This window comes from Vombatus ursinus, unplaced genomic scaffold (assembly GCF_900497805.2).
Source record: "Vombatus ursinus unplaced genomic scaffold, bare-nosed wombat genome assembly UNPS02014848.1, whole genome shotgun sequence".
In the NCBI taxonomy this organism is placed as follows: domain Eukaryota; kingdom Metazoa; phylum Chordata; class Mammalia; order Diprotodontia; family Vombatidae; genus Vombatus; species Vombatus ursinus.
Window position 1 is genome coordinate 6,092,079 of NW_020954626.1, and position 12,019 is coordinate 6,104,097.

Sequence of the window (12,019 nt, forward strand, 5' to 3'; positions counted from 1 at the left end):
TAGATTCCTGCCCTGTACTTCATACCTTCTAGTCAGTAATGGCATAATGCCAGCTAGGAGCCAAGTATGACTTACATTCTGAGAGAAGGTGAAAAAGTGCCCTGGATGCATAATGAAGGGGAAAGAATCAGGAAAATAATTTAGTTATAACAACATTGTGAAGACAAACAATTTTGAAAGAGGTGTGAACACAATAACCAGTTCTGATTCCCAAGGACTGATGATGAAATAAATCATGGCATGTTACCCACCTCCTGAGAGATCAAGAGGATTCAAGGTAATGTACTCAAGATTTGAAAAAAAAGAGACATTTTTTGGATATAGCTAATGTTACATTTTTTTTGCTTAGTTATGCATATTTGTTACAAGAAAGATTTTTTTTTTCTACCCCAATGGAGGTGGGATGAAAGGAAGAGAAAATTAATGCTTATTGTTTTTGTTTAAAAGTAGAAAGAAAGTAGCCTGGAGCTATATACCAATACAGTACAAAAGTAGCATCTCTAGAGTAACTACTTTATTCCTAACTTTGTGATCGTCATTTCTGGAAGGAAATTAATCAGTACCCATGTAAGAAACAGAAGCCCCTTTATCACAGGCATCACCAATAGTCCTTGAGATACCTGCTAAATCAAGCACTCCTGTGGAATTATTCATTTTAATGTCTGATATATCAAAGTGCTAAAGAATCATAGTATAGAAGAAAAGTATGAACCATGATTCAATATTCCCCAGGGTACTTCATGAGGCTTTGGGAATATTTATCAAGTATAAACTGAGGCATAATTTCCATTGCCCAAGGACAGTAGAAAGACACATGGTAAGCATAAGAAAACTACAGCATATTAGCAACGAAGACTTGCCATTGGAGAAGTGTGAAAAACCATCAAGGACATGCATGACTGGAAAAGGAAGGTAAATGATCATATCAGGCTTTGAGAAATCACAGACAACCCACATCCTACTTTGGCACCTCCTAAGATACTAACAAAACCAGAGGTAGGTGCCTAGTACATTGGATTGGCTTTGAATTATTTACAGAAATATATTGATAAGGAGAGAGTACGGTGTAGTGGAAAGAGTGCTGGTCTTGGAGTCACAGAACCCAAATCCTGGATTAAACACAGTACCTTAGCAAGACACTTGACCTCTCCGGGCTTCACTTTGCTCATGTAGGAAATTAAGGGGTTGAATTAGATGACTACTGAGGTCCCTTCCAGTAATTGTAGAACTAGAATCCTAGGAATTGTACAAGTTAAGAAGGCATTGGTGGGTTATTCTCTGTATTGATGGATGGAACACACAGTAATGAGACAACTGATCTAAGTATAAATGTAGGTGCATAAAGCAATCATAAAAGATTATAGCACTATTATATCTTGGTTGAATGAAAACCATTATTTACCCACTTATATGCTAAGCACCGCTAGGGACACAGATTAAAAAAGGTCCTTGCCTTTAAGGCAAGATGGAAGATGGCCATGGAGGGTTGTTTTGATTTGGGAAGGCTTAAGGGTGCTGAGGGGATTTACAGAAATGGATATCTGGCCATGTATATGGCCATTTTAGATTACAGAACACCAGAGATCATGCCCTGGTGAACTTAATCCACTCAGTTTTGGACCTCCTGCCCAAGCACCAAGCTGTCCTTATTTTTGAGTAGGTCAAGTTAAAGTTTGTATGAATTGGCTCATGGTTCACAGAAAAAGGGGTGGAAAGAGGTTGAGGAAGGGGGCAAAGCAAAGGGGAGTAGCAGAATCCATGGCAAGAAGATAATTAGCAGGGACAACTAGATGGGAGTCGAAGCATAGTCTGTTGCGGAGCTTGGTACATTGAGCATATTATGTGAATTTGACTTTACTACCTCACGGAGCAGTACAGCATAGCCATGGCAAGAGGGCCAAAACTGAGTGGATTAAGTTTCTTGGGGCATTGAATGAATAAATATTTTTTAAGCAGCCCCAGTGCCAGGCCCAGTGATAAGCACTGGTGATGGAAAAAAAGAGGGAAAAGACAATCCCTGCCTTCAAGGAGTTTATGGTCTAATTCATAAAGTCTGGTGGTCTGGATGATACTATGGCAGTACAGATGGCCAAAAGGTAACCATTTCTATAATCATGCAGAAATTACAAAAATCACATTAGCAAGGGGCAAGAGAATCTTCTGTAAAGGAAACTACTGACAGAATATTATAATTTGCAGTGTCTTCCATCCCTCTAGCCTCTGTCACGATGTGTTTGTAAGTATTATTGTACATGCAAGAAAGAATTCCCATCTTGTCCAGAGAAAAAGATTTCTGGTAGGGATTTTTAAAATTCCAGCCAAAGAAATCAAGTCAATACAAGCCTTTTGCTGCCATTTGGTAAGAGAGCACTGTACAGTTTTCTGTTTAATAGTGTTTGATGAAGAGAATGAATGGGGACCAAATCCTGAATCTACTGACATAAGCCTAGGTTAAAAATGTTCATTCTCTTAAAAAGAAAGAACAAACTATAGCTTATTCTTGTTTACAATTCTGTCTCAGATTTTCTCCTTTCTTTTTTTTTCAACTTTTTTACTTTCCTTGCCAGACTAGTTCCTCCTATATTTTTTAGTTCAATTGGAAAATACTACTGTCCATTTTGACTTTTATAGAAAATTCACTGTCATTACAATGAACTAATGCCACAGATCTAAAGGCCAGGCTGTCATAAACCCATGGGAAAAAGGTCTCAGGATTCAATGGACAATTTATCTCCCCTTTCTAGGGAGACTTGTTCTGCAGCCATAAAACTCAGGTCACTAAGGATATGGACTTTTTTTTATTTTAAGAATTTTTATAGCCTTGCCAAATACTGTCTCACAATTTCATCACTCCCTACCTCATGTTATCCTAAATCAGGAAGCATTGCCCAAAGGGATAGGATCTGGTAAGAGATTTTGCAAAGAAGCAGTTGTCAAAATTATATAACCCAATAGTCCCATCTTCCAAAGGTACCAACAGGACCTATAGGGGGATGAGATGCATGATGACACATGGGGAGAAAAACCATCTACTTATTTCACTATAGGTGATATACCAAGATAGAGAAGTGATCCACATTGGAAACAGACTACAAGAGAAGCCCAACAAGTTAATGACATATCCAATGAGGGGGTCTTTACTCCTTAGGTCTCTCATAGAGGTACTACAGTTTCCAAAGCCTCATGCAAATCAGTAAAGGACTGTGACTAGAACCAACCTAAATTCACTACAGACCTAAACAGAGAAGTAACAGCTTTTGGTTCACCTATATATCATTTCTTTGCATATGTCTTAGTCTGTGACATGTGTTTTGATAGTGCTAAGTCTAACCTAAAGATCCAGCATCAAACTCAATTCACATAGCAAGAAACCAACACTGCTGGGGTTATACTGCTTAATACCACCATGGAGATTTAATGCAGTCAATGAACCAGAATGCATTTATTAAGCCCTTCCTCTTGGGTACTTGATGAGGCACTAAAGAAAGAAATGCAAAAGTGGAATAGTCTCTGCTCTTAAGGAGCTTCAATTCTCCTTGGCAATCAGAACTCTTAATCTCTTACAGTTTAGAGTTCTTCCATTCTGTCTGTAATGCTATCTTGCAAAATCCTCTGTAGAATAGTAGATCTGGAGGACTCATTGCTGGGTCTGAGGGAGGTAGACTCCTGGTATTTTCTGCAGAGGCAGAAATCAACTGGAAGTACAATATGGATAAAACCAGTTCTTATTTCCATTTGAGACATTTTAAGAGAGAGGTTAAATTCTTGATGGATTAACTGATCAAACACACACCTAAGTTTTCATTTATAGCTTTGGAAACTCCATGACTATAAAAATTGTTTCAATAATTTAGTTTTCTTTATATAGATGTTTATTATTTTAATCCTTTTGTCTGAATTTTAATTCATATTACTGAATACTTTATACCTTATGTGGTAGACTAGCCTGACTCAGGCCAGTCTGATAGTAGAGATTTGATATTGGAATGAAATTAAACATCTAACAATTAAGAAAAGTTTGCTTAGCCATAGAATGAAAAGGGATACTCAGAAAAAATACAGTATTAATTTAGATAGATACAACTTTCATCTAAATACATAAGCACACATGGTCAGCTGGGTAGGATATGATCACTCTCAAGGCTAAGGGGCAACCACCAAGTCTGAAGGGCACTGGCTCCCTATGGGACTTTTTATGGCCTTGAGTGACTGGGAAGCCATGACAGCTTGGTCAATTAAGTCTTAAGGATAGTTTCAGTATCTTTTTAAGGAAAAAAACTAATATAGCCTTTGAGATATAGGACTATAGGAAACCAAGCCCAACCCACATGGTGGAGCCCATTTAAATATTGCTTCTGCCATGCCTTCCCACCAAATGGATCAATAAGAGAGTTATTTATATGGAATTCTAAGGGGCCATTCTAAAGAAGAATATTATTAAGACATGACCAAAATGCTGTGCCTTTTGCAGAAAACCCTTATTTTCAGTGGAGAATTGGTATGCTTTACTTTGGGCTCCTTGACATAAAAAGCAACTTATTCTCAAGGTCTACCTCTGAGTCAGCTGAGCAGTGAATTTCCACATCATGGCATGTCAAGAAGAAGGAAACATGTATTTTGCAGTCTAGTAAATACTTCTACCCCAGGGGTTTGCTGCCAAGTATTCAGCCAATGCTGAGAACATAATTATGGATTATTCCTATCTGACCATATAGATCACTATGAAGATATATATCCTGAATATATTCTAGATGACGAATAGAGAAGAGCTATTTGAAAAAAAAAGGAAGAAATGAGGAAAATTATGTTTGTTAACAAGTATCTTAATAATTTCCTATTAAAAGATTCTGGGTATGTTTCCTTAACTTTTAGTTGTTTTAAAAAATAGCATAACTAACATTTCTCTTTAAGTAAGGGAGCCAAATTTAAACTGATGTATTTTCCTATTTTGTAGCTTGCATTTTTGAACTTTCTCATAGTCAAAGACAAGATAAATGAATTCTCTAAATTTTGATGATGACCAGAAAAGCAACAAAAGTTCCAACCAAAAGAATATTCTGGTTAACCCTCTTTTGACCAGAAAATGTAATGAGGGCTCTCTGTTCCACAGATACATCAATTTATGATTTGCTCATCTCTACTGTGGGAGAGAGAATGAGAAAGGACTTCCATATCAGGTGGTTAGCAAAAGTTAACCTCTACTCTGAGCAATCCAGGCAAGCTTCACGGAGGAAATATTTCCAAATAGGTTTAGACCTTGTAAAGGGGATAGTTTAGTAAGATGGTAGGGGAGAATATTCTAGGCATTATACAACTAAGTAGAAGATCTGGAGGAAGTTATTCATCAAGGAAGCTTTAAATAAATGACAAAGAATAGTGGTAATACTAACCCAGAGCCTGGGAGGGGCCAAGTCAGGGAGGTATATTATAGGTTTACCTGAGAAGAGGCTTTGAAACCAAAATGGTTGGGATCTTAGATGTGAGAAATATGAGGAGGAGCTACTATTAGGCCTTATGGAAGCAGATGCCCTCCATCTGAGGAAGGATTGAGAAGACTTGGTCTATACCCAAGAGTATCAGAATTAATCAGATTCAATAGAATTTAGTGCCTTACTCAACTACTTTTCAAGTAAGTTTCAAGAACAGTAGAAATAGTCCCAAACCAGGAATTAAGACACCTAGATTATAGCCCTGGCTCTGCTACTAGTTACCCACCTGACCTTGAACAAGGTACTTTATAGGTTTCTGCCTTAATTTTATCATCTTTTAAATTTCTAAATTATAATTGTTGAGTATCTTGATGTCAGCCCTACTCCGAGTAGTGTATATTAGGATCTATTGATGATTTTGTTTCACAGAGCATTTGACAAATTCCCTCATGCTGTCATTGTGGAGTCATTTTTAATTCTTCTGAAAATGTAGTGTTCCATGACTCAGAATCATACAACAACACTGGTAAAATGTTAAAATTTTACTATAAAACTCTGTATACCCTTTGATTCAGCAATACCACTACTAGGTCTATATCCCAAGAGATTCTTTTTAAAGGGGGGGGGGGAAATAAACCTATTTGCACAAAACTATTTATAGCATCTCTTTTTATAGTGGCAAAGAAGTGGAAACTGAGGGGATATGCATTAATGGAGGAATGGATGAACAACTTATGGTGTATAATTGTATTGGAATATTATTGTGCTATTAGAAATGACAAGCAGGATGATTTCAGAAAAAACTAGAAAGGTTTAAATGAACTGATACAAAGTATAGTGAGCAGAACCAGAGAACATTGTACACAGTAACAGCAAAATAGCATGATAAAAGAACTGTGAATGACTTAGCTATTTCAGCAATACAATGATCCACAACAATCCCAAAGGACTCATGATGAAAAATGCTATCTGCCTCCAGAGAAAGAACTGATGTCATCTGAATACAAACTGAAGCATACTATTGATGTTATTTTCAGATTGCTCCCGGAATGATTCAGTAGGGCAGATATCCGTTCATGTGGACATCTCAACCATTCCAGGAACTGGAGAGCACAAAGTGACTGTAAAAGGTAAATCTGAAGCCTGAGCAACCCAAGTATCTGATTAGAATGTTAGATAACTGGTGAAATAAACTGGTGATTTTTCTTTTCTTTTCTTTGAACCTCTACTCAAAACAAAATGCCTTTGAAATTTTCTAGATATTTTTTGGGTAGAAGTTGGAAAACGCAATACTTAGGAAAAAAACCTCAATATTTTGATTTTTGTTCTTTTTTTGAGATTTTTATGATGACTTTTGTTTTTATATCATAACACTTTCCTCATTTACACACACACACACACACACACACACACACACACACGTTTGCCATATTCCATAGTAACATAGAACATTCTATGAACCAGCACCAAAATAGCTAATAACCAACTAATCAATATGAAATACCAGTATATGCAACATTCTGGATTTATTCTCAATTTGTCTCTTTCAAGAGGAGGGAAATGGTTTTCACCATCTTTTCTCCCAGGTAGAGTCAATGAGTGGGTTTCAGTAAAATATTTATGGACCATTACTTAGATCCTGGTATAGACACTTGAAGAATGATGATAGCATTTTTTTTTAACTACACTGAGGAAGATGATCAGAAGGGATATGGAAGAAAATATAATAATTTAATTTGTTGAACTTGATATATTCTTTCTAACAAATTATAAATAATTTAGTGTTTGTGGTCTGTGTATAATCTCGTCATTTTGTTTAAATATTTCTTTGAAGCTTACTAAGTCTAAAATTTAAAAATTAAAGTTTAAAGAGTATTGGTGTCAGGATAGTCTTGCTATTGGTATAGTCTAGTATTTGATGGATTTTATCTCTGTGATTTCTAACATCTGGGTTTTTGAAAACAATCACTGAATGACTTAGTGATTTTGACACCGTGAGAACACAATCTGAAGTCACTAATGTTAATTTAGATTAGAAAATTATTTGATAGATAAACATTCAAGGGCAACTACATATTGCTTAGTGGAACAGTAATTTGTTTTGCAATAATACTGCTTTTTATTTTTTGTGAGAGAAGGGGAGTGTGTAGGGACCTTGGATTTCATTGGTCTAGGAAACTCCTAAAGAGGGAACTCCCTCTATCAAGGCAGATCTGTAACACGTAGTCTTGATGAGGTACTGAGAAGTTAAAAGTTGCCTGTACATGTGAGAGGTAGAGCTTAAATCTACCTCTTCCTTAATCTGAGGCCAGCCCTCTATCCACCCTGAGTCTCAGTATTGATCTCTTGCTTTCAGTCATTTTTCAGTCATGTCCAACTCTTGGTAATCCTACTTGAGGTTTTCTTGGCAAAGATACTGGGGTGGTTTGCCATTTTCTTCTCTAGCTCATTTAGAGATGAGGAAACTGAGGCAAATAGGATTAAATGACTAGCCCAGACAGCTAGTAAGTGTCTGAGACTAGATTTGAACTCAGGAAGTTGAGTCCTGATTCCAGGTCCATCACTCTATCCACTGCACCACCTCGCTGCCCCTCAGTATTGATTCACACATGCACATATATATGTATATTATGTGTATGTATATAATGTATATATATATATAATATATATATTATCAGCTAACTATTATAGATTATAAGCTCCTTGAGGACAAGAACTACTTTGTTTTTGTCTTTGTGCTCTTGCATCCTAGCACAATGTAAGGACCATGAATTTTTATTGACTCTAATTGAAATGAACCAGGATATTTATATCTCAACTAAAAACCTTCCCCTTTTTAAAGAAAAGATTTGTTGACTTTAATTAAAGATAAATACAGATTCTGGCTTAATTTACATATCACAATAAGAAGAGGAAGAAAACTTAGAAATTATCCTTCTTGATTAGTGCCAAGTAGCATTTCAACTCCAGTCAAAACCCCTCATAGTTACATCAAAGTTGGACCCTCCATGGCTAGATTACCCTCCTGGAAACTGTCCAGTTTTCCTTCAGATACATTTCCTTAACTGCAGGAGTAAACCAACCACTCAGAATTGAATTTCTTATTAAGGACAAAATGGGGAAATATTATCTTTCTGCACATGTTCATGCTAATGCTTTCTGCTTCCTTCTCTTTTCCATTTTAGTCATTGCCATCAATGACTTGCACTGGCAAACCACAGCAATGTTTCGCCCTTTTGTGGAGGTTTTTATCCTGGGACCTAACCTTGGTGACAAGAAAAGGAAACAAGGTACCAAGACCAAAAGCAATACCTGGTCGCCGAAGTACAATGAAACTTTCCAGTTGTGAGTATTAGTTAAATCTCATTTATTTAATTTAACAATTTAGAGACAATTTATTTAATTGGCTATCAGTCATAACTCAACTAAGTCTATCAAATAATTAGAAATAGAAATTGTTCTAGTGAATAAAACAAAACCTAGGGCCCATAACTTACCTGTTCTTTGTCCCATAATCTCAAGACCCTATTCCCTCTTAGGTGACAGTGGGAATCATAATAACATTATGATGGCTATTATGGTTTTATTTGTATTGACACATAATAATGATTTTATGCTGAAAATTATATATGTATATATATACATATAGCACTTTATAAATGCAAAAGACTTCCATATAGATTATCTTATTTGACTCTCCAAATAGCCCTCCCCAGTACAAGTAACCTTCTCCCCATTTTATAGATGAAGAAAATTAGTTTCATAGAATTTAAGTGCTTTTACCTAAGCTCACATAGCTAGTAAATGACAGAGCTGGGACCTGAACACATCTTCTGAACTTAAGTGCTATTACCCTTTCTGCTATAGTACATCATTCCAATGGTTTTCTCAAAGAAACTGCAGCCTGCAGGCTGATATACTTCCCAGAAACAGGTGGTCTTAATCTAGTTAAAATGCGTGTGTGTGTGCCCACACATGTGCCTGCATATAGGTAGAAGATCCTATGAAGTGAACCCATCATCGGCTACAAGGAAAATTCTTTTAGAGGTACCATGGCATTTGGTTTCCTTACTCTCTCCCAATAGCACAGACTGATTCTAAATGTGTTCTAACATTTCTCAATCTCCACCTTGCTTTATGTCTCATGTCAAGTCACTGTTTCCTTTACTTTTGCTTTAGACTATCTCAAAAATGCACCCTCACCTTAGTTAACAGTTTTCTCCAGGAGGAAAAGTTACACCCTGCAAAACATTTGATCAGAAGAAATCAGAAGTGAAAAGCAAGTGGGAAATTTTTACTGCTGGGGCATATACAGTGTATTCATTAAGGGCCTAGAATATCTGAAGATGAATCAAAAGAAGGTTGGGGGAAGGAATGTTCCTGGAATATCACTAGTCAGCCTTCTTCATTATGTTCTGTTCTGCACTGCCAAGTTGTCTCAGGTTATTAGTAGAAGCCATCATCAGCTACATAGCTGACAGGTCTAACTGTTACCATAGGAAAAAGTTGGCATGATCTCTGTTGTGGTGCAGAGAATTTGTATTCAGTTTAAATGCTTGAGAGCAGTCCTTGATATTCTGTGCAGGGTATTCCCCTGAGAAAATCAACAGAGATATGATTCTTTAGTCAAGGTTTGGACAGGGGGAGAAGGGGAAAGGGAAGACATAGGGAACTGTGGTATGTGATACTAGGATTATAAAGCAATTCCATGAATCTCTAGGCATGACCACCAACTTCTGTTCCGATCTTTTCATCATTGCAGAGAACCTGCTCTGAACTGCAGGAGATACATTAGGGTTTGCAAAAATGAAGAGCGCCCAAGGCAAAGTGGGACAATAGACTGGATGGGCCAAAGGACAACTTTATCAAAGATTTTGCATGCTAGAATGATGTTTGAACATTGCCTAATGGGAAGATATTGAGGGTTTGAGCAGCTGATAGAGTGCCAGTCCTGGAATCAGGAAGACTTGAGTTCAAATCCAATCTCAGACACTTACTAGCTATGTATGGGACCCTGGGCAAGTCAGTTCACCCAGTTTGCCTCAGTTTCCTCATCTATAAAATGAGCTAGAGAAGGAAATGGGAAACCACTCCAGTATCTTTGCCAAGAAAAACCCCAAATGGGGTCATGAAGAGTCAGATGTGAGTAAAACAATTGAACAAAAACAAAAAATCATGGGTTTATGAACGAGGCACATGATGGCAATGAGAAGATCATAGATTTGGTGCCTGAAGGGAACTTGGAAACCATTAAGTATGATCCCATCAGTTTATTGCCCAGGGTCACACAGTATCATATTTAAGGAAAGATAGTCTGGGTAAAATTCAGCTAATAGAAAAGTGGTATAGCCACCCCCATAAAATGAGAATAGTACAGAGTGACATTCATCATCATAGCATTTCAGACTGGAAGGGGCCTTGGTGATCATCTAGTCAAGTCCCCTTATGTTATAGATGAGAAAACTGAGCATCAGAGTAGTTAAGTACTTTGCCTAATGTCACACAGGTATTAAGTAGTAGCTAAGTCAGTATTTGAACTCATATCTTGAACCCAAAGCTCAAATCCAGAGCTTTTTCTACTACAGCCCTTGCCACTCATGGTCCAACTAGCTACAGTTAAAACTACCAGAAATAAACACATTGAAAACAAAGTTTAAGGGTTTAGTCCAACAAAAAATTATGTGTACAATGAGCAAATTATTAGAAAGTAATACAAAATATTTATCTGAATGTCTCTAGGTATTGGTTGTAAGCTATAGTTCTGTCTGGAAAATCAATAGAATTTATAGGATAGATGGTGGATAGCTACATTTAAAAAAAAAGCTCAGAGGTTTTTAAGGGATGAGAATATCAAGGTTTTGAATCCATTGCTCTCCAGTTACTCAAGTACAAACGTATCTGAATGATGTACAAAATCTTCAAGGAGATTTCAGAATTGGTTAGGGGATCAGAGGGCGGGAAAATTAATATCCTTGATCAAAATTCATATTTTTAATCCCTACAGCGTCCTGAGTAATGAAAACCGCCCAGGGGCCTATGAGCTTCACCTGTCAGTTAAGGATTACTGCTTTGCACGGGAAGATCGAGTTATAGGAATGACAGTGATTCAACTCCAGAATATAGTGGAGAAGGGAAGCTCTGGGGCATGGTATCCACTATTGAAAAACATCTTTATGGATGAAACTGGCTTGACAATCCTTAGGATACTTTCTCAAAGGACCAATGATGATGTGGCTAAGGAATTTGTAAGACTGAAATCTGACACAAGATCCACAGAAGAGATTGCCTGAAACCAATATTGCAAGGTAGCATCTTCAAGAACCTAAAAAAGCTATTGTTGTTTGACTAGTGCATGTGTGTGCAAATCAGTGGGAATGCATAATTAACTATGTTTCAGTGTTTATCAGTACTCTGGTATGTGGAAGACCTGTATGACTCTTGATGCCTATCGGGGTTTGGAAAGGTAGTAGTTCCATGAAGTGCCAAAATGAAGATTAAAGACGCATTATCAAGAGTGTCTTTTCAGATGTCAGTTTCATTCCACGACCAAACTTCTATCTGCTCAACTCATTCATAAATTATTTGTCCTT

At 37.0% G+C, this 12,019-nt stretch overlaps 1 protein-coding gene across 2 annotated transcripts in view; it reads left to right on the forward strand.

Annotated features, from left to right (window-relative positions):
* UNC13C (unc-13 homolog C) overlaps window positions 1-11,719 on the forward strand; it is a 669,423-nt gene extending 657,704 nt beyond the window's left edge. For both annotated transcript variants that reach the window (XM_027840843.1, XM_027840842.1), the window contains 3 exons: window positions 6,467-6,559; window positions 8,615-8,774; window positions 11,434-11,719. In XM_027840843.1, the coding sequence (XP_027696644.1) occupies window positions 6,467-6,559; window positions 8,615-8,774; window positions 11,434-11,719 (539 nt within the window). The remainder of the gene's footprint in view (window positions 1-6,466; window positions 6,560-8,614; window positions 8,775-11,433) is intronic.
* The last annotated feature ends 300 nt before the right edge of the window (window positions 11,720-12,019 follow it).